Genomic DNA, 23,634 nt, shown 5'->3' on the forward strand with positions numbered 1-23,634 from the left:
ATTTTATTTTATTTTTTTACAAAAGATTAACAGAATGGAAGGAGCTATAGAGATGTGATAAAAGATACAGACAGATGTTATTTTGCAGCTCTGCAAGGCTTGAACAGATATTGTTTCCAGCTTTGCGTTGCTCCCTATGCCAACTTGCTAACATGTAGAAACACCAGATGATCAGCTGCCCACATGTGGCTAAAGTTGCTTCTCTCTTTTGGTGAGGAGGAGGTGCAACAGGAAGTCAGATTTCTATCCACTAGACGTGCAAGTGGTGTGCAGCTGGAGAGGCCTTGCCCTCTGGGAATTAAATGGGATTTAGAACATACAGGGTGCACATAAAGACCTGAAAAAACATTTGAAGGTTTCAATACTGTCCTGCATCCAGATGTAGAAACCACTTTGAGAGAGTTTGAAGACTATGAAATTTTGATTTAAAAGAAAATTTAATATGTAATGCAAGACCTTGGCAGCATTATCACTAAAAGCATTTTTTTTCTCCGATATGTGGGATGGAAGAAAAGTTGGATAGAGAACTTTATGATTTTGACTAAACAATTCTTTTTGGATTGTTATTTAGATGATATCTTGAAAAGACTGGATTGAGTTGAAACTACCTTAAATTAAAATACAATTGAACAAGTCAGATCTTGTTTAGTGGTGTTATAAGTCAGGCACAACATGACATAATTCAATTTGAATTCAATTTTGAAATGAATATAAAGTTTAAACTTAGTAGCCCAGAGGTCAACTAGGCTTCACAGATCATACCGATCAATGGTTGTTCTTCATCTATTTTGAAACTTGCTCTTGACTCTGAGCCAGATATAATGTAATGCCTCCTATGGAGTCCCAGGGCTGTGGTTTTGGTAAAACTTTAAAAACCTCCTATCAATGCATGAACAATGCACCAAGATAATGTTGCCACCATTGAATTAAGATTAAAGGTGACTTAAATAACTGAAGATCCACACCCTCTCTAAAAAATGTATATTATCTTAATATAGGGGGGCGCAATGCCATTGCAGGAAGGGGGGTGGGAGTATGAATGAATGAAGAAAAAAAAACAAAACAATGAAACAGCAAAAGTGAGGAGATGGCTTCTCACTGACCAAGTTCTTTGTCTTTGTCTTCGGGGTTTGAGCCACACTTTATGAATACCAATCTGAATAATTTCAATGAAAATAAAAAGATCCACATATATTTCGGACCTTATTAGTAGTATTGCTAATAATCAAGTAATTACTATTAATTACAAACTTATGCAGTCACAGCTGAAAGTATGTTAAGATAAAAAGTGGGCTCATAGAAATATAGCTTAAATATTTTGTGTCAAAGCACCACCCACCTTTTAGAGCAACGAGAAATCTATGAAGCTCTTCTAACTGACTTGGGAACCTTGTTAAAGCAAATGAAAGGTGAGGATAAGACATCTGTGCCTACCATAACTAAAAACCTTTAGTGTTCAATTACAATACATTAATACAATAATATTATTGTTGAAAGAGCATCTTTAATAAGTGTGTTTCTCAGATTCTTCAGATAGAATTGATCTTTACAGGATGTTATAGTTTACAAAATTAGAATAAAATGGCCCAAGTTACTTGGAAGAGTGACTTGTATCTGGGCGTTCATGTTGATTGTTTTCAGTACTTTTGAACATATCGGTGTTTAATATACATGTGCAGTGCAAGAAGTAAGAAACAGACAATGAAGGAAATCTTTTCTGCACCACAATAATCTTTCTTCTTGTCTTTGCTTCTGCTTGCGTGCATGCAATCGGAATGACCAGGAGCCAAGGAATTGGGAGTTGGGGGAGGGCTAAAGTGTGGGTGGGTGTGAATGATTGTGACATCACCACCGCTTGCTGTCTCGTCCTCTTCCAGTGCCCTGATACTGACAGGTCTGCTATTATTCCAGCAAAGCGTGGGCTCCCAAGGTTCCCATGTGTTAGAATTCATCCACCCACGTGCTCAAGCAGACAGGGGCCCAGGACTATGAAACTGTATACTGAGAGTCTGTGGGCTGGAGGACGGGCCCTGATGAAAGACAGTGTGACTGTAGAGAGAATAACAAACGCCAGGCTCCCAGACACAGTACACTATGCACCCACATGCACACACACACACACACACCCATACCTGCAGAGACACAACGTGGACACATACCCACTCATGAAGTAGGCAAGCACAAGTACAGTATGTAATGGCAGAGGCCCTTAAAGGCCAGACTTAAGGGTCAGTGGGAGTTTGACTGTGGGGAGGAGAGAAGGGCAGCCAGGGGGAGATGAATAGCTGGTAGGTTGGATTGGATGGATGACAGTTGGGGTGGGGGTACAACAAATCCTGGCTTGCAGTGGCTGAGATTACTTCTGTTCCTTCTCAAAGCAGCTGTGGATGCAGTCCAGGCTGAGTGCACTGGCACAGGTGAACACAGTCACAGTCTGGACTTCACGAGTCGTTAAAACATAGAGAGCCGGGGAGACTGTACATCCTCAATATGAGCCAGACTTATTGTTTGACTGCATTCACATCTGCAGACCTTAGCTATGCAAATATGTGTGTAGCTTCTTTTTACTATACTTGAGTGGCAGATAGTTATGAACTTTCATAGAAGCCTCAGTTTTAAAGAGGTACTATACTAAATCATATGCTGAGTATATGCTGGTAGTTGTTGTTGTTTTACGCATCCTGTCTGGCAGTGCAGCACTCTGAATTATTGTCTTAGTGGCAAGGTGATACTCAACAGATTACATTCATAAGTGGAGCATTGCAACGTTAGCAATGAGGCTGCACTTGATATACATACACATATATACATATATATATATATACGGTATATGAAATTATGTTTTAAATTTGCTTTGGGTATGTCACAGATACAGAGACACAAAGGAAAGGAGAAAAGAAAGACAGAAAGGAAGGGAAAAGTGCTGCTGTTGCCAGGTTTTTATGGATGGCATTACCTCACACAGGTTGCTCATTGTTAGAAAATGATAATATTTTTAATGACCACACCTGCGGTTGAAAACCCTCTGCAATCTTTTGTCTAAAGCTTTGGCTAGAAATCCAAATCACAAGAATTTAGGGATAAAAATATTACATAGCTATTACCCAATAACTGGGAAATGTATTGATCAGATAGTGAGTGATGAAGTACAAAACCATCTTTGAAAATTGACATGTATGTTTGGGACAGTATGGGCCAGTTTAGTGAAAAGTTATACAATCTATTAAAATAGAAAAAAAAATAAATCACTGTCTGTTATTGATCTGCCTGGGTATGTCTCACAGATTCAGACATTCAGCTGCATGCTGTGCAAACCAGCTTATCATTCATAGATAATTTTTCCTGACATTAAAGCTACATTTGTAGAGATTTCTCTATTTTTTTCAACAGTAATTGGCAATGGCAAATAATAGAAAACCAAAATAATGCATATGGAAAAAACGGAAGTTTTCCAGCTGACACAGGAGTGACTCTTTGCTACAGAGAGGCGTTCAAATTTCCTGTTGTCTTGTTGACAAGTTATAAAAGAGTGAAAGACAGAATATATATAATAATATAACATATTACGGTACTGCATTTTATTTTGCATACATTTTTTTATTATTGCAACCAAAGCAAATAATACAATACAACTTCTCTGACATATTTCAATCCACATTGGAAATTAGCACCACTTCACACTGAATATCAAATCACAGCCCTATTTTGTTGAAGCCTCAGCCCTACCCCCCCAAAAAATTTGAATGTAAATGCAACCAGGGAAAAGTTTCATAAACTCAGTGTCTGAAGGTGTATTTGTGAAAGGCAGGAGATCAGATTTGGGAATTTTAGGTTCTCACCTTTTGAAGAGGATGTGTACTGACCTTAATTGCAAACTGGATTGGTTCATAATGAAGTGTTGAGCAAGCTACTATTATGCTTCTAAAATGGTATGCTTCTCATAAATCGTGTTTTATCTTCCTGGAAGTAGCCATATGAAGATAGGTGCACTGTGGTCATAAGATTGAGAGGGTCATCAATTGCTCATCGATGCTGTTGTGTGTGAGAGATGCTCAGTTGAAGCAGAGCATCTCTCACACACAAAAGTGTGTCATAGAAATTACTTCTACACCGTTAAACCATCAGCTTGCGCTGTGGATCCAAGGCAGCTTGTAACGTGAAAGTAATGACATCGAAAAGACATTTATTGATTATTTCATTTTGCATTTACTGGTAGGCTCAGAACAATTAAAGAAAAATAAATGCCTGGAAATTGTGTTTAACTTTAAATCCATGAGACATTACATACTAATTCTTAAACATTTATGCCCATTCTTCTTTCACGTGAACAAAGCTTTAAATGTTTAGTTTGGTCTACAAACACTGTTATTGATTGGTCCTTTGTGTGATGATTTTCAGAGTTAAAATGCTTCTACGCTTCCTGCTCCCACACAAGGCAGGACACAGTAGGTCAGAGTTCCAACCAGTGGGAGCTTTAGACCTGACTCACAGAGCTTGAGGGTTCGGTATCCAATTTGCTTGAGATGCTACATCCAAAAAAGCCTTCGCAGGAAGTCTCACATAATTTAATGCTGTGTAGCTCCTCAGCTTTGGCCCATCCTGGCTGATTGTGGAATGGAAATTGAAGATTTATAACTCCTGGAGGAGCCGCTAATCACCGGAGACAAGAGGCTTGGGAAGAGGGATGAACATTGAAGAGCTGCATTACTGACCATTTTACATAGGGCTTACTCACCAGGCTTGTTCAGTTCCACACAGGTACGCGATCTGACATGCAGGCTCACACACATGCAAACGGGCTCATTCTGACATGATGCTCATGCAAACACGCGCTGCCTGCATCCCTCCTTCAACACAGCAGCCGTCTTGGGAGGATGCGGGAAAGGCAATGCACATTTCCTCCTCCGTTTCTTGATGTTTCTGTTTCACATGTGTGACAGACTTAAAAACTGACACACACAACAGAAAGAAACGGGCTTGCAGGTGGCCTAAAATAACAATGCGGGTGAAGAGAAAGAGAGGATGTGAGCTCAGTTCTCTCAAGAAAATTTGAAAGTGGGACCAGAGTGGAGAGCAGTTTGGGAGAAAAAGGGAAAACTGCCCTTTTGAGTTTCTCTTGGGTCTCATTTTATTTGACAAAAAACAGCTACTGAAGACTAACGTGAGGTGAGACAGATATCTGTGACAGATTCCTTCTGATGGGTTTAAAATGAGGGAAAGAATAAGCAGAAAGGGAGTGTTTACTGCTGTTTGTCATGTTTTAGAGACTTATTAGGGAAAATGGTGTAACATATTGCTGAAGTCTAAAAAAAAAGCTAAATTATGCAAAGTCTTGTCCTCAGACTCAGTACAGTATCATTCAAAGAATATATCACCAAGAACCTTTGTGTGTTACACCACTACCACATCTTCTTCCCTTATAAGCACTTTAAAGAGAGAAACTCTTTGATGTGACCAAAGAGCTTCCATTTTAGGATGTCATAACAGACTGCAGATGGACAGAGCCCAGTAGGAGAAGGACATGCTCTAATTTCAATTGTGAACGCTTGTAAAGATGACCTTCACACCTCTAGCAATTCATCAAGATCTTTTTACAGGAGCCGCTGGAGCCAAATTAGGATTCTGGGTTTTCCAAGTAAATGTTCTTCTGGGTGAAGAATCTGAAGAAACCAGTTTAAAACTTTGGGAAATTGTTGAAAATTTCAAAGCAGCTTAATTGAATGTTGTAAATAATTCTTAATAGTATTTCAGTGATTATGCTTTGGTATTCAAAGACTTTAAATAAAAAGTGAACTTTTTAATTTGTTATTTGTCCTGCAACTTAAGCTCAGAAGGATCATTAAAACCATAAACCTTAAATGTAAAGTGCCTTGCAAAAGAATAACTGGTAGGTGGAAGAAACAGATACATGATTGTTAAATGGTTGCTTTACATCCTTTTGGTTTTATCCTCCTAAGTCTGGTCATTTTTGTTTCAGACCAGATCATGATCATGATACTCTTCAGGGGACGATTGTGGAAGAATGCATTGATAAAATTACTTATTACTAAACTGCTAAAATACGAATAATTCGCAGTCTCTGCATTCAATGAGAACTTAGTGAAAATGAATAATATTAAACATCTTTTCACCTTAATGTAAGTTGATAGAACACAGATGAAACTGTTGGGATTTGACTGCTAACATAATATTTAAGCCCGCTGTAATTGTAAAGTGTCTGGAATTTAGAGGGCCACATCACAGCATTTGACCGTCTGGATTTTGCCATTGTGTTTTGCATTGGCTCATCTGACCAGAGCACCTCTGGCCACGGGTCTGCTGTGTCTCCTACATGGCTTTGGATAAACTCAACTTCTTCTGGTTTTCTTTTAGCAAAGATTGTCTTCTTCACTCTGTTCTTTATAGAGGAAGATGTGTGGAGTTCACAACTAATAGTTGTCCTGTCAACAATTTCTCTTTTAGAGTATCCATGGACTTCTTGGTTGCTTCTCTGATTGATGCTCTCCTTACCCAGCCAACATGGTGGGTGGCCATGTTTTCTTAAGTTTGCAGCTGTGCTATACTCTTTCCATTGTTAGCCGTAGGATTAAGCAATGTTCCGTAAGAATTTCATAGCTTAGGATTTTGTCGCACTGGATCTTTTGAGGGATATCAGAGTAAAGAGGGCTGGATATAAACGTATGCCATACTTTTCACATTTTTGTAAAATATTCTCACCACCATAAATCAATTTCATATCATTTTAACATTTCTACTTTCAGTTGGTGCATTACATACTATCCCAATAAAAGACTTTGAATTTCTAGTAATTTTGCAAAGCACTGTAGAGTTGTATGCAAGGAATACTAGTTTCACAGTCACAGGTGCAGTATAATTTTGAAGAACTCATGAAGACTCAAAATCCGTCCAATGATGAAATGATTGTAACAAAGTCCATTAATGTCTTAAACAGAGGTGAAATGTCAACAAGGTCAGATCTGATTAAACTCCCATCAATGCCCACACAGTTCTTCTGGACATCTCTGTAATCCTCAAGAATGTTTTTGTAGCAACAAGTGGTCTCTGCAGATGATTCTAATTGGACTAAACTGACCCGAAGAAGCACTGACAGAGCTGTAACATCATCATTATCATTTCATCCAGCTTACAAAGAGCCATTAACCTGCTGAGCTGAAGTCAGGCTCCAAAAGCTAAAAGCATTTGGCCCCTAAACACTATTTTTAACGGAAGCATCTGGATGGGGCCAATTTGATCTCAACCTGAGAGGAACCGAGACAAACCCACGCATGGCGTTCTCTGGACCAAAAAGAAAAAAAAGAAAGAAAAAAGAGAAGCCTTGTTGGCTGACCACTTGTGTATAATGGAAAAAGGAAATAATAGGTGGGTATGGGTGAAAAGACGGCTTCTCAAGTACAGGATGTTGTTGTAGCAGGTAGCCAGTCATCCAATTTCCTGCTTCCCAAAGAAAACAAGAGCTGGAGCTGAGGAGTCCCCAGACTTACAATGGTGGGCCTATGCTCCCAATCCGGCCGGCCAAACAAAGCCTTCAGAGGTTACTGCCCTTTCTGCTGGTCTGTAGGGACTGAAACTGATGGGAGGGTTTGACCATGCACACGTACACACAAGCAGTGTTGGGGTCAAGTGTTACTGTACGCCTGACCCTAGTTGGGCCCCTGCTGCAGCTGCTGGAGGTGGAACGTCTCCAAGTCAATCCTGTCCCCCACCCCCTCATTCAACCTCTATTAGGGTCTATTATTGTATTAGTGGTAATAGTAGTACAAATAAACCATGTCCAATTGTAATGATAGTATTAATATCAGCAGTGTAAACTAATGAGGCTGGAATGTTGTTATTTCGCTGTGGAGGTTTCTTTAAAAGGCACTGGGGTGGTCAGACTCACGGATTAGATTTAATTCGGCGGTGATGTGATTCTGCCAAAACACCCAAAGAGACTAAAATGAAGGCTTCTCTTTTTACTTATCTGTTTGTAAAGTATTTGATCTGTGTTAAACCTGTTTTCTTACAGCGTCAATAAAGTTTTAACAGCTTCTTCTAATGTTACTAGTACAGCAGATCAAACAATTCTGAACACTCCTACTAAAATGACAGGTTATCAGTAAAAAAATAAATAACAATTCATGTGACATGTACTGTACAATTTCTCTGAAAAAGTAATTTGCATGATAGTAAAACATTGAAAGTGTCAATAGCATAGATGTATGAATTTCCAAATCCTTAAATTTAGGCTATGAATATATGATATTTTTTTTTGGTAATAATTTATCAGTGTTTAAACTTTTACAGTCTGAACAACACATATCAAATTTTCAAACCAAGTCCACTTTCATATATTGTCTTACGATGGGGCACATATAAGATTTTTCAAAGCTGTGTGTTATTTGGAGATACAGGTTGCAGCTGTGTCACTTAATTCACTGGACAGTATTATCTGCTTGCATGTGCCTCAATCATATCACATTAAAAAGTACTTAGTGTCCTTCAAAAGACAAGTGGCATCCAAACATTATGAAACTGTTGATTAAGCTGGTCATTATTTTTTGATGATTGCACAATATTTTCAGAATTGATTTTTGGTTATACCTCAACATGCTGCATGCAATTTCACATCTTCTTGGATTTATTAGTGTTAAGCTATAAACTGCTTCTAGTTGAGTCTGATGGGAGCTACAAAATGTTCTCATTGAGCAAAGAGTGTTTTATAAATGCATGGTCCAGAACCTTGTATATGAAAAATGGCAGTGACAGTATCATGCTCTGGGTCAGGAATATGATAGGGGGCCCCCTATCATATTCTCTATGTCTGATCTCCCTAGATCAGACATAGAGAAAATAAACTATTTCATGAGATCAAATACAGCATTTTTCATTTTCAGTTTGTTGTAGCATTTTATGAAGTCTAATTGTGATTATGGTTTTTTTCAGAAGCCTGACATTTGTGCTTAAATCAGTTTTTGATTGGTCTATGTAATATTAAAATTTTCTGAGACACAACATATTTAGGTTTTCTTTACCTGCAAGGAATAATCATTAAAATTCTTTAAAAAATACATAAACTGTACACAGGTATAGCACAATGACACTAAAATTTGTTTTTCTGCCTTGATAAATAAAAAAAATCTAAACATATATATATATATATATATATATATATATATATATATATATATATATATATATATATATATATATATATATATATATATATATATATATATATATATATATATATATATATATATATATATATATATATATATATATATATATATATGTATATAATATAGAATGTTTGCCTAATATCCATGATGTCAGTCTGGGAATAGAGGGTAGAAAAGTTTCAGCAAAGACTTGACAACAATGAATCCTGCTTATGTTGCGTTGGTATGTAGTCAGCAAGAACTATTAGGCACAACTCCACCAGGTTGCCAGATGCTGCATTGGACATAAAGGCACAGATGCAACCATTAACAACACTGAGGGGTTCTCATATCCTATACGGCATTGAAAAGACATTTAGACTTCTTTATGTGGATATCTTTGACCCATTCCAGCAGTTTGTCTTGTCTTGTTGGAAAAAACTACCTGATGAACAGCAACAGGAACAGTTGAACCAGTGACCCAACAAAAAATCTCCAGGACCTTTGACTGAAACTGAATTATTTACCCCTTTGCCCTCAACCACAACAACAGGCATGTTATCCTGTTGTGAAGACATCTGATACTAAGTGTAAAAAATCCCCTTTCTTATGTACCATTGTGTTTTGTGTTGCAAATATGTTCTAAATAAGCAGCTGGTGATTGTAAGGTATGTTCAATTTAGGGTCAGCACAGCACCCTCAATAGAATGAGAATCGTCCCCAAAGCACAGGATTAAAAAGATATTACTGATCTTCAGATGGAGCTATTTTTTCCTTCTTTAAAAAATAGTAAAGAGTTATAAATACCAGTCGGCTTTGACCCAAAGCATTCTGGTGTTTGTTCGAAAACTTAAGGAGAATAAGGATTTTATTTTCCACCATTGCTTGAAGTTCAAGCAGAACAAGATTAAAGTTTTCCATCGGTGCATCCAAAATTCAACCGTACATATTACAGAAAATTTGTGTATCTTGAGGATACAAGGCAGATATCCTCACAATGGTCTTGAAAGACTGGGAGAACTTTTACGAATACGGTGAACAAAAATGCCCAGGCTCCTATCATGAAACGATAGAATTGAATCAAAAGGGTCATCAACAAAACATAAGTTTAAAGATGTTCAAACTTAAGCAACCAGATTATCAAAGTTTTTTATTTATTGCATTTTCCCTGAAACAGATATGGTTGGTTTTTTATTATTATTATTATTATTTTAGCAGGATAAAATGTCAAAATAAATGTTTAAAAAGTCTTGAGATGATTCATTCTGATTTCATTTTGTTATATTAAGAAAACTCTTTTTTTTACCAGGGTTGTGCAGATTTTTTAAATCCATGGCACAGTTATGCCCGAACATGCCCAAAGAATGCCACTCCAATTGCTTTATCCATTTGACAGTTACATCCAAAGTAAGGTTAAAGAAGACCTTTTCCACAAGCTTTGATTATAAAAGCAGATTCGACTGCAGGAAGCATTCTTGAAATAACTCCTCTCCTTTGAACACGAACGTCTCTGTGGGCAAAGAGCAATAAGAAAACATTCATCAGTGTTCCAAGCAGGCAGTGACTTCACCCTCAGTACTCAGCAGCAATATACCTAAAACAGGCGTCCAGTGAATTTGGCCAAGTGTTTAACTTAAGTGAGATGGCATACCCATGCGGCACTAAATTAAAATAATCCCACAATCGTGGACATATTTATGCCGCGGTTACAAGAGCAGCTGCGTTACGTTGTTTCCACTGAAACACATTTCTATTTCTATTGACTCAATAGGATTAATAATACCTCAAAACCCTAAAAAAATTACACGATTTGACAATGCACTAGTTTGTAGAAATAAAACATAATTCTAATTTCTTTTGTGTTAGTCTTAATCATCTTTATTACTAATGCTCAGTTGCTTGGAAGATGAAAAAAGACATGTTTTGTGGGATTTCCTTTAGCTGCACACAAAAATGTTGAGTGTTAAAACTGAATGTAATTATTTAATTTGGGATTTAGTGAGGAGGATATGATGGAATTAGGCTGATAAAAATCAAGGAGGCTTCCTCATATTGTACTTTGCTCACTAAGACTGCCTTAAAGGACAAACTTTGTCAACTGTAATATTGTTTGTTTAGTAGAAATTCCTGCTACTAAAATGTGCACTCTTAAAATATGAAAGAATGTCCTCATTAAATATAAAGATACGTTTTATAATTAATAATGAACACTTCTAATGTGCTGTTTCAATTATTTCATTTTCCAGCAGCAAAAACACCTTCTTTACTTTATTTTCTAGTCACGAAACACGGACCTCCTTTAAATCAAGGCTAAAAACCCATTTGTTTAGAGTTGTATTTAAACAAAAATCACAGGAACAGTTGTTTATATTTGATGTATTATGGTCATTATTGTTTTGTTGATAGCATTTGACAAAATGTTATGTGTGTTGGTTGTGTCATAAGTTCCAACCACACAACTGAGCATTTGATTTCAGCCCCCTGTCCTCTGATATCTCTAAGTAAAATACAATCATAGCCAATATCTTTCTTCAACCTTTCTCCCATTGTACTACTGGTTCAGTGTTTCTCCATTAAGCTGTTTCTCAGCTAGATTACATCACTGATTGAGCTACTGTGGTCATTAACTCTGTTTTCTGTCATATAGACTTTACTCCTGGCTCCCTGCCAAGTACTATATCTGGTCAATTCAGATTACCATCCATGATGTTTATGGTGGTTGTCAAGTTCATGACTTGTAGGCAACGGCTGGGCTCACTTTGATCTTTTTACCACCTGGCATTATACGGTCAACCAAATTTGATTGTATTTTTAGAACTACAATTGATTATTATATCACTGGATTTTAATTTGGCTACATTTGTTGGATCCAATGAATTGTACTGATTTAGAACAGGGCTGCTCAGTGGCACGCATGATTTTACTGTGGTCTTGATACAGGAGTTTGAATCATGGCCTGGGATCTTTCTGCATAGAGTTTTTATGTTTTCCCTTGGTGGATGCGTAGGTTCTCCCCACGTTTCCTCTCACCGTCCAAAAACTTGACTGTTAGGTCAATTAGTCTCTCTAACATGTCATTAGGTATGAGTGTGTATGTGCCTTGTTCTTTCTTTCATGAAATCTCACTAGTGTGAGGAGTCATTGCACTTGCCCCACTCTTCATCCCATTTCAAAATCTTTACGACGGATGCTCTCATTGTCTCACCAAACTGTCCACAAATGAGTTGTTCAGCCAAGAACACACTGTACCAAGTGTTCAATTGATGACTCAGAAGCTGCTGCAGATGGAAGAAATAATTTTGCAAAAGATGATTTATTCTTATTGCAAAAAAAGTCAACATCTGTGTTTTATGAATGGCATTCAAATTGTATAAAAAGAGCGATAAAAAAAAAGCGCTAGAAAAAAATAATCACAAGCAAAAGTAGAAACTGACAAGTTATTTAAAAAAAACAAAAAATGTCTGACTCGGAGGCACTTAGGACTTGGCAACACGAGTGCAGTCGGAGTCTTTCCAGGTGGTTGTAGTCAAGCATCAAAGGCCCTACTAACAATACTGGAAGGAGAGGGCATGTTTTCAAACACAATCACAGTCTGATATGTCATTGAGACACCAAAAGCTTCTGTCTGTCACCAATCCAGTCTGAGCTCAAGTTTCATTCATATTTAAACAGTCAGTACAAAAACGGAGCGGCTGTCAGTCTGAGTATTTATCAGTAAAATGTCAAAACGCAGCTCATTACATCAACTATGTACAACAGAAAAACAGTACAAGCTGTGCTCAGTCTTTTATTTCCAATGGGATACTTAAAAAAAGAAGTCTTAAAAATTAAAGCTTCTACCAGCCAACTTTCCACAGAATTAAACACACGTTGTGTTGATGTCCAGCTGATCGAGTTTCCTTTTTTTGTAATTTTCTACAGTGACGGCCTCCTTCATTCAGAGCTGGGTGAAGCGGCCGAGTCCAAGTCATCATTTTCCAGGTCGTTCGGCGAGGCTGATTGTCCTCCCTTCACTCTCTTCCACTTCATTCTTCTGTTCTGGAACCAGACTTTAACCTGGGATGAGAAAATACAAGAATATTATTAAACTACAAATACACAAAGAGTATTAAAGAATATTCAATTCAATTCAGTTTTATTTAGAGTCACAAAAGTCATTTCGAGTCGCTGTAAAAACAACAAAAAATTCAATGTAATCACACTAAGAGATTCTTAAAGATCTCTTAGCTTTCAAACAGTACAATGAGCTCAGCTGAATATTCAAAGCTATTTAAAAAAAAATGTTAGAGGAAAGCAAGCTGATTGCATTGAATCATTGACACAAAGCATTCAGTCTGCAGGATGAGCACGTGGTGACAGCAGAAAATTGTTAAAGTCAACGTTGAGTCTCTGACTTTACAGCAATCCCTCATGTAGCGACAGTGGAGATAAAAACTTCTCCTTAACAGGGAGAAACCTCCAGCAGGACCTGACTGACTCTGTGGAAAAGGCCATCTGCAACAATCGACTGAGGGTTCGAGAAGACAGAGGAGGAGGAAACACAAGAACTGGTGTCGGATTATTTTCAACGTTCATCAAAGCAAAATTAACAGCAGGAGAGGGAGACTGATTAATTGATGGCAGTACTAGAATATTAGGCAGATTTGGTGTCAAAAAAGCTTCAGAGAATATACTATTCAAAAATTAAATATTAAATAATAGACATAATAGTTTTTGCAGTTTTTTCTTTAATAATTAGTATTTAATGGTCTGATAAATAACGATGACCCCAAATTTTTAGATCACCACTTATTGAATATATATGTTTGAGCTTCAGCAGATTAATTCATTTACCTTCATAAGCTTTAAATAAAAAGTCTGGAATTTGACTTTTTATATGCAGTTTAAAAACTTTAGCAAACACAATAAAATGACTACAAACAACGTAATCCTTTAATGTCTCCAGCAAAACTCTTCTTTGGAACTTGAATACAAAGCTTAAATACAAATCTACACCAGATATTGATTTCATAGCACAACAGATGTGACTTCGTTCTACATCTTGCAATTGTTTTGGACAATCCTTAACACAGGCAGAAAAATCAAAAACATACTGAAAATAATAAAAAAAAATTGACAAGTAATCCCCCATAAATCTCAGAGCGAAGGATAAAAATCACTTGGGTTTTCTGCACAACATGAATTGCCAAAACACAGCTCCTGGTTCAGGCTCAAAAATCTATGAGTATCAGATACACTACAGAGTTGCCAATCAATAGGTTACGTGTCTTTTCTGCAGTATATACTTATATATATATATATATATATATATATATATATATATATATATATATATATATATATATATATATATATATATATATATATATATATATATATATAATATATAATATATATATTAATCATATATATATTATATATATATATATATATGATGTAAAAGCAGTAGGAGGAACAATATTTTGCACCTATTTCAGTGCAGATAACAGTAAGGCTGATATGCCCATTGCACCTACAAGTTATCATCATTTTTTGGAGCAAGAACATATTCTTGAACTAGAAAACAACTGAAATCAGCACCATGAGGTTTTCAGCAAAATTGGCTTCAAAATCTCTAACTGGTTTATTGTACTGAAAAGTCTTGAAAGGAACATTTATGTAAAAATGAAAAGGTTTGTAAATCAAAGAAATTAGAATCATAGTGTCCACTCACCACAACTTAGAATCACAAATAGTTTGAGCATGTTATTGGAAAGTTGCATGTGGTTGATTAAGGAGCTCCGAGTGAAGATGAACCTTGATAGTGTGAATGTGATGTGTGTGTGTTCTTAAGGGAGGCTGGGATTGGTATTAAGCAACAGACAACAGCGTGTGTGTGGTCACTGCACGGTGGCCTCATTAGGACGAGCGCTGGCTCTGACAGGCAGACTGAGGTCTGATCCAGCAGCATCCACATATGTTTTTGCCCGATTTCAACGAGTCTGGAGCTGCCTCCCAACAATTACAGCTGCACGTCATTCTGCCCAAACCACAGGCTGAAAAGCACTGTGGAAAAAATCCTCATTGTAATTCAGATGCATCTGCGCTTGTGTATCAGCATGGCAGTATAATCAAAGGCCGAAAAATTATCTTGCACAAGAGATTATAAACAAAACTCAGATGAATAAAAAAAATGGAATAATTTAGTTTTACAATTATGTAATTGGCATTTTCAACTAGGTTTGTGTTTTTTTAACCAGCAGTAGTTTAGTATGAGAGTTTCTGACACTTACTGAACCCTTAGAAGTACCTTCTTTAGGGCACTGCTAAAATAATTTAAAACAATAAAATATTGATATTTTCTGAAAATCTATTAATTGATTTCTAAGATTTGTGCTCCCCCCTTTGAGCTATTAAAAACGTTTTAGGATATCTTTTTTATTTTTTTAATATTGATTGAATATATTTTTTCATAATATTTTTAGATATTGAAAAGAAGAGTAGCACCAATATATTGGCTGGTGACTGGAATTAGCTGGTTTTACACTTGATGATTGTAAAATACCTGAAGATTCGACAAAGATTTAATGTGGATAATCTTGCTCAGCTGACGTTTTAGACAATGTTTGTATCTTTTACCTAGAAAAGTTGCCTTTGAGTTTCACACTGTAGGACTTTTTTTTAAATATCTTCACTCCGTTAAATATGTATAATTTTAACTACTGTCTAGATCAAAGAGCAAATGTAACATTTTTTGATATTTTGTAAATGATTTTGGATTATTTGTGCTTATGAATATTGTATAGAGTTTCTGCCAGGTCAGAAACAGAAATTTCTTTCTTTTTTTTTTTTTTGTCAGTTTTTTTTTGTAACTGGTAAAAAGAATAGTGGTCTTAAGCTTGACCGGCTCTAAATGAGTCTCAGAACATAACCCTTTTCATGCACCATACATAAGTTCTACCTGGTCATGTTCACAACACTCTTTGGTTAAAATACTTTTAGTAACTGAAGAAGATTTTAATACCTCTTCCCTTCTTTCTCTCTAATCAGACTGTTTTTAATTAGATGTGTAGGGTTTTATTCCAAAAGTATAAATGTATTTGTGTTGAACAGACTTTTTTTTTTTTTCTCAGTAAAAGCCTGGTACCTGTCTCTCTGTGAGGTCCAAGTTGACGGCGATCTCGTAGCGACGGAGTCTTGTCAGGTAGTTGTGATGGGTGAACTCTGCCTCCAGTTCCCTCAGCTGCTCCTTGGTGAACGCTGTGCGCTCTTTCCTGGCCTTGCAGCTGGAGTCCACCTTAAAATTGGAGTCCTGAATATCTAGGTAGAGACATAAACAAACATTGTTTTCTGGGGTTTTGATTGGTCCCTGTCTGATTTTTTTTTTTTTTTTTAGCATGAAGCAAATCCTCTGTTTTTCAGTAATCACTTTCAAATCGTTGGATAATTTACTATGAGTTATTTCTGAGGCTTTTAATGTTCAGCCATCAATTATTAAACAAACCCGAAAAAAACAAAAAAAACCTTTGCAAGCTACCAAACCGTGGTTCCAAAGCCTGTATACTTCACACTAATAGCAGCACCAAAAAACCACCCTGACCTCAACTTACTACTCAAGTTCACCCCCAATAAAAGCTGCGTTTTCCATTTAATTATTTTTGAATAAGTATGCATGAACGTGCAAGTTACTGCTTCTCCGTCTGAGCAGTCGTTTATATATATATTGTGGTTCACACACGTGTGTGTGTTGATGTGTGCGTCTATGCGTGAGAATGTATCGCGCACAGGGCAGGGGCCACCAAACTGGCCACAGAGGGACTGAGTTAGGAGAGGAATGCAGCGGAACATCATTAAAGCATCTAACAAAAGAACAAAGGTGCGGATGTGTCCAGGTCTGACTGACGGTTTCCCACCGGAGCCCTTTGGGAAGAGCAGCATTAACTCATCTGTGCATGACAGCAAACATAAAGGAAAAATTTCCTGAAATATCCATATGAAAGTGACGCACACCATGTATAGAAAATGAATATATAATTCCCAAAGCAAAATACAAAAATAGACAATTATCTGCAAATGCTATGAATAAAATTTAAAGTTAAAATAAATGCATTAATACATTAACACTATCTCTATATCTGGAAAAAAATATATATTGTCGTTTATTTGTGCATTTGACAAAACTGAATTATTTTAATATTTCACCTCAGTATTTGTTTTTAATTTTTAAATGTGGTTAATATGTTTCGATAATAATATAATCATTGATTTATGACAGGATTTTTTTAGATATAAAAGCAAAAATGCTTTGTTAAAGTTTTTTTTACAGTTTACTAATTTCTGTTGTCTTTAATTTACACCTCATTATTCTGAACATAAACAAACAAATGTGGCTCAGCATTTTTTTTTGTGAAACCTCTTGTCTCCAATAAAGGGAAAACATTTGGGTGATAATTGTTCATTTGTAGCCACATTACGAGCTGATGTAATACCCACAAAATTGCTCTAATTTGTCAAAGTGAGAACCTTTGCCTTGTCCTTGCCAGAACAGTGGGCCAAAGAAGAAAAATAGACCATATCTGACTCATGTTGCATGCATAGGGTTGTGCATGCCTTGTTTTTTCCCCTGAACAGAAAATAATGGAGTATCACAAATGATGCTCTACTCAGAGTCCTCTGCTCTGGAGCTGTGTTCAACAGGTTTCCAGTTAAACTGAACACCTGGCAGGCCCCATGCTAACCTGCACCCTTCACCCCCCACTGACCCACTAAGAAACATCCTGCTCAGCCAGAGGCTGTAAAACTTGCATGACGGAGGCTTCTGCACTCAGCGGGGTCCTTAAGAAAACAGCATTTGGTGCTTTTGGTGGATGGTGGAGGCATTTCGTCTCAATCTAAACAGATTTAAAAGTGTTGTAAATTAGAACCAATCCAAGGCGCAATCTCTGAGCAAACGTTCAATATGCAGTTAGCTCATTTTCTTTATACTAGCCTTTGTTTTGCATTTTAATGAAGCTGTAAGTTAATGTTTATGGTTGTGACCTCATAGAGAAAACAAACTTGTTCAAAAACAGAATAATTAATTTGTTGAAGAAATTAATCCGATTTTTTAGCTTCAGTAATGAAAATATATTTTGAACTAAGTTTAATAAGTTGGTGGCCTTTAAAAACAGTCAAAGAAATATATAAAAGAAGACAAAATTATGTATAAATTATATAGGGACCTGATCTGTATGTTCTGGAAATTCTATGTCCTCTGACTACATATGGCTATTAGCGTAAATGCTTATCTTTTTCCTTAATGCATTTGGTCGCGCCAAATTTACATAACTGGGGTTATGTCAGTGTTAAACATACTGAAATAAGTAAAGGTAAAACTACTAATGTTCATACTGATGTTTATATTAATATCTCTGAAATAAATTACAATAGTTTAGGAGGATTTAATAGCTAAAAAGAAGAAAAATAGAGTCAAACATTTGGTGTGAAGTCAGTGTCAGATTACAGAACTTTTGCTGTATAACTTTTGGCAGTATCCCTCATCTGCATTACATTATCATATCAGCAAAAACTCATGAAGGCTGACTGTACAGCAGCTGTGCCTGTCATGCAAATGCCTTTGGGACATTTTCCTAATATATGCTCTTCTACCAGCCTGTCAGTTTTATGAAGGCGAACGGCTCTTTTTTTTTTTTTTTTTTTTTTGTCTAAAACCAAGAGCTGATGCAGTGGTCAGACATGTTGCATGCACTCAGTGGGAGATTGTGTTACGGCTTAACGACAGGAAAATGTCAATGGATAAGAATGTAAGAAGTGGGCTTGGAGGAAAGTGAATTTACCAGACGTGGTCTGGCTTGTTTTCAGGGGAGAGAGTGGAGGTTACATTAAGGTAAGAAAGGGAGGGAAGGGGGGGATGGCAAGAGGAGGTTACAGAGCAGGGGTGTGGGTGGGTGTCGGATCGGGTGGGGTGGGGTGGGGGGGGGGGGTTCATCCTCCCCCATCTAATTTTTTTAATAAGCCTCATGTCTGCTGTATGCATTGGTTTGGTAGCTTTTATCAGATATGCTGAGTTATAGTTGGTTGAGTCTGATCATTCTAAAAAAACCCAAAAAACTGTTAAAGTGAAATCGTTGTTACCACCAGACAGCCCAACATTTTTAGAATGTCATTTTAACTGAATTTTTTTTTAAGCGGACCAAAGCCCCTATGATTTTTTTTTCTTGTTGGCTATCCAATCCTCCTTCCTTTTTCTTGCGCGTAAATAATTTGTGACACATATATTACATTTGAAAAACTCATCCTATAATATGAATCATACTGAAGCATTTTTAATTCACGCAAGTTGGTATATTTTTTTTCTTGTTTCTATAAGCTTTAATTTTTCTTAGCCGCTCTTATTCAAAGCCAAAATGGGAAAGACAGGAGAACATGCTATTTAAATGAAGCAGACAAAAGATAAGCAAATCTAATCATTTCCAGTTTTATATAAAATGAAACTGGAAATACCTGCTAATTATCAAAATTCTGAGACCATCAACAATTAGGTATTTGAATGTACTGTGGTGGACAAAGTTTTATTTTGCCAGAGTGAAAAACTGGAGAACGGGCAATTTTACGCATTTAGATTCAGTTTAAATAAACGTTTCCTTTGGCCTGTTGGTTTTTGCTGCTAAAGTTACACCTGAGACTTTTGGGAATTCGTCCGTCACGCCTATCGGTTATTTCAAACTCCTATTAGCATGTGTGAAATCGGATATGATGAGTAAATGGCATTAAAATCCAACAGCATTACTAATGCTTCTGGTTTCAAAGGTAAATACTTCACCTACCTTAAAGTAAAGTATACTCTGTAAGGAGCCATAATATTTTACAGTGAAATGGAAAAACTATTTTAAGAGTTTTCATCCAACGGTGGCAAGATTTATTCATTTATTTTGTCATCTGCAGTAAATACATTTTGAAGTACCAGATAGGTTAAAATGTTTACCCTCCAACACCCAGTATAGTGTTTTGCACTACTTTGTAATGTGGATAAATTGGTTTAAAGCAATGCTTTCTTTCCCACGGATATAAAACATAATGAACCAGTAATATGAAAGCTGGTTATAAGCGCTTGGACAATAAGAGGATGCAACTGCAGCTTAAATGGCATCTCAAACACTAAGGTCTTGTCACCTTCTCACCTTTCACACAGCGATCTGCAGAGAGTGCTGCTGCAATAAGCCCAATTTGGCAAGGAAATAGCTGGATTGTTTGTTTTTGCCAGGTCCGATGCAGGTCAAGGAAGAAATTCTTGACCTTGACACGGGAATTCCAAAAGCTTAAATGTGGCCTGGCCTTTGGTTTATAAGCTATGTTTATAGATATTTATCTAAAATGATATTAATCAATTTTTCATTGGAAGAAATTAGGATTATTTGACAGAAAAGGTAAAACTAAAACCTTCCCTGTTATTTTCTTCCTTTCTCCATCATCATAGGACCACTTTTTGTTAGATATTCAAAATATATCAAAACTTCCTAAATGTTTCGATTTCTAGTGAGTAAGTGGGTGTAGACTGGATGGTTGACTGCTCACATTGATTTTATATATTTTATTTTAAATCCCCCTCTGTTTGCTTTATAGCATTTTATAATCGTGCAAGAAACAAATCTTTGTGTTTAATTCTACTAATCCATATTTTCCCATAAGGCAATCAAATGACTCTGTATGAATAGTGCAATGTGCAATAAACTTGCCTTGCCTCAACATTGTCACAGCAAACGCAGACTCACCTGCGACATCTCTCTTCCTTTTATTGGAGCACTTCTTGTCCGAGTCAGCTGATGCTACGCTCTGGGGTGAGTATTCTCCATCCAGACACCCTGGTGGGACACTGCCTGGCACCCTTTCGCCCCCCACGTTCTCCAGCTCAGAACCTCCACCACCTCCAGTGCCCACTACCGTGGCCGAAATGGGTGGGCAGGCATCAGTTGACCTTGACCGGTTCTCGCAGGGGTTGAACTGCCAGTCAGCTCTTGGGTAACCACCGTGGCTGTCTTGATAGAGTCTGTCGTCCCGTGGGTAGGCCGCATGGGGTGCGCTTGGCACCAGGCAGGAGGTGGAGAAGTCCGTGTAAGCCAAGAACTCAGGTTTTTGGTGCAGAGAGAATGGGGTTTGCTGGTACGGAGACTGCAGATTGGTTCCTGGGACCCCGGAGTGGGGGTTTCTCATGCACCCCCAGATGGGACTGCTAGGATGGGCGCTCCGCATGCAGCTGCTCGCTGGCTGATCCATGGTGATGCAAAAGAGTTCCTCTCAATTCTGAGTAATCTTCTTGAGTTTAAAGCCTAGTTCTAGAAACCTGTATCTTTGCCACTTTTGACTACATATAACTTATCGAAGCTCTCATTTCATCTGCTGCAGAAGGCTGGCTCCTGTCAGTGGGCTGCTGAGTTTTCCACAGCTCAGAAAGCGTGAGGATAGACACCTTCTAGTGACAGCGCTCTCTCTGTGGGAGTGTAAGTGACGTCCTCTGGCGTTTCTGCTCACACACTCTCTCACACTCTCTCCCTGAAGAATCTGACTGTCTCGTGGCTCAGCGTGGGAGCTGCATCTGCAACTGTGTGACTCCCTCCTTCGCCTGGTTGTTTTCACAACTCTTCTGAGGAGTTCTTGACAAGCGAGACCTCCTCCTCCTCCTTTTTAAACACATAGGTGGGAAAGAGTGGCAAGTTTATGGAGTGAAACGTGAGCCTGCAGGAGGAGGAGCCCTAAGCCGTCCACATGTTGGTACCCTTCGACCAACCCGTCCTCATCATCTATTAATCACGGGGGGGAAATTTTATATGCACGTCTAATGGGCTTTCCAGACGCAGGGCTTTTTAAAGAGACATTGTCTGAAAAGTATAAAGCAAGCACCCACCCACCTGGGAGCTGGAGACCCTGACTTATTTCAGCTTCTTACTGCTTTCTGACACCCAATTTAGTTCCCTTTTTGACACCCTTTAAAGGAAAGTTAACCGTAACCCCTTCACTCCAACCCCAATCCCTGGCTGTCCCATCAAATTTGAAAACTTTCTCTCTCCCTCTTTTTCTTTCTTTTTATGGCTGTATATGTGTGGCTGAAACCACCTGGTTGGACTTTCTGAAGCTTCAAGGTGAGAGAACAACTGGATCTGATATTGGTTTTATGCAAGCGCTCACACCTCCCGAGGTTTTCTGATGTTGAGGAAACACAGTATGGAATTTCAAGACTATATTTCACAGGCATGGACTAAAACTGTCTCTCAACAGAACCGAGTGACATTGCCTTTTTATTTGACTGTGAGTTTTCATCTCTACATGCCTTTTCCCTGTGAAGTAATGACTTTAAACCCCCTTAAGACCGTTTTCACCAAACCAGATTTTGGATAATCAACTAAACTCACTCAACCATACAACACAAAAGGCTTATAATCATGAACTGAGGCATAATCCCTTAGAAACTAGAAGTGGGGGATCACTCATTTTGTTACAGGAAAGAACAAGCTATGGAGAGGAATATTTTTTTTTTTTGTGGAGGTGCTCAATAATGTTTCAAGTGCATACAACTGACTTTACTTAATGGTCGAGCTTACCATCCATCAATGCATCCATATACTGTCTTTACACACTGATCCTGGTAGGAATGCAGGGGGCTAATGCCTGTCTCCAGCAGTCATTAGGCAGACACAACCTGGACAGGCTGCCGGTCCATCGTGACCTGTCCATGGCGCAGAGCAAACTCATCAGAGGAAAAATAACTGTACATACATTGCATGCATCTTTTTTACAGAGTACCCCAAATTTATACAGAAACATAAAGTTAGAACAAATGAGTATATATAACAACTACTGTGCAAATTGCTGCTTTTGACAGGTAGAAGGACTAAATGGAAATCAAGTAAACAAACTGCCAAAGTCCAAAATACACCAGAAAATGCTGACAATAGCAAACATGTCAAGAAGAAAGCTATATAAAATATGGGGTTTGGTTATTAAGAGTTCTTTGAGAATTGTTCAGTCCATAATTTGAGCATAGAGTATGGCACAACTGCAAAGTTACTGAGACGTGGCTGTCATCCAGGCAAGGATTTAATTACTCGGCGAGGAAGCCAAGAGGTACATGGTGACTCTTGAGAAACAGCAGAGATGCAAAGCTCAGGTGGGAAAATCTGTTGGCAACTAATAGATGCGCTCTCCACAAATATTAATTTTATGGGAGAGTGGGAGGAAGAAAGTCATTGATGCAAGAGATCTTTAAGTAGTCTTATGTAAAGTCTGCCACAAGCCATGCAGATGGCACAGCAGACGTTTGAAAGAAGATGCTTTGACCAAACGAAATATAAAGAATTTATTTTTCAAGAATTTACTCAATAAAGAATTGCCTACATCTCAAAAATGAGAACACAATTCCCACGGTGAAACGTGTTGTTCGGTTCTTGGACATGAAACACATCAGAACATGTGATGCTCATCTTCTTAAAAAATCTGAACAGGA

The 23,634-nt window shown here is 37.6% G+C and overlaps 1 protein-coding gene across 1 annotated transcript; it reads right to left on the reverse strand.

Moving 5' to 3' along the window:
- Positions 1-12,448: 12,448 nt before the first annotated feature.
- On the reverse strand, positions 12,449-21,815 carry meox1 (mesenchyme homeobox 1). The gene is made up of 3 exons (XM_044103064.1): positions 20,909-21,815; positions 16,285-16,457; positions 12,449-13,214 (listed from the first exon to the last, which is right to left on the reverse strand). The coding sequence occupies exons 1-3, from the start codon at positions 21,408-21,410 to the stop codon at positions 13,092-13,094; spliced, it is 798 nt and encodes a 265-aa protein (XP_043958999.1). The 5' UTR covers positions 21,411-21,815; the 3' UTR covers positions 12,449-13,091.
- Between the last annotated feature and the right edge of the window lie 1,819 nt (positions 21,816-23,634).

Source organism: Gambusia affinis, linkage group LG20 (assembly GCF_019740435.1).
Source record: "Gambusia affinis linkage group LG20, SWU_Gaff_1.0, whole genome shotgun sequence".
NCBI lineage: Eukaryota > Metazoa > Chordata > Actinopteri > Cyprinodontiformes > Poeciliidae > Gambusia > Gambusia affinis.

What these genes read in the sequence shown, in the direction of transcription:
- meox1 (XM_044103064.1), bottom strand. Translation starts at nt 21,410, where the DNA reads ATGGATCAGCCAGCGAGCAGCTGCATGCGGAGCGCCCATCCTAGCAGT. An exon ending in AAGGAAGAGAGATGTCGCAG is followed by an intron (nt 16,458 to 20,908) that starts GTGAGTCTGCGT and finishes GTCTCTACCTAG; the next exon opens with ATATTCAGGACTCCAATTTT. An exon ending in TGGACCTCACAGAGAGACAG is followed by an intron (nt 13,215 to 16,284) that starts GTACCAGGCTTT and finishes TTCTCATCCCAG; the next exon opens with GTTAAAGTCTGGTTCCAGAA.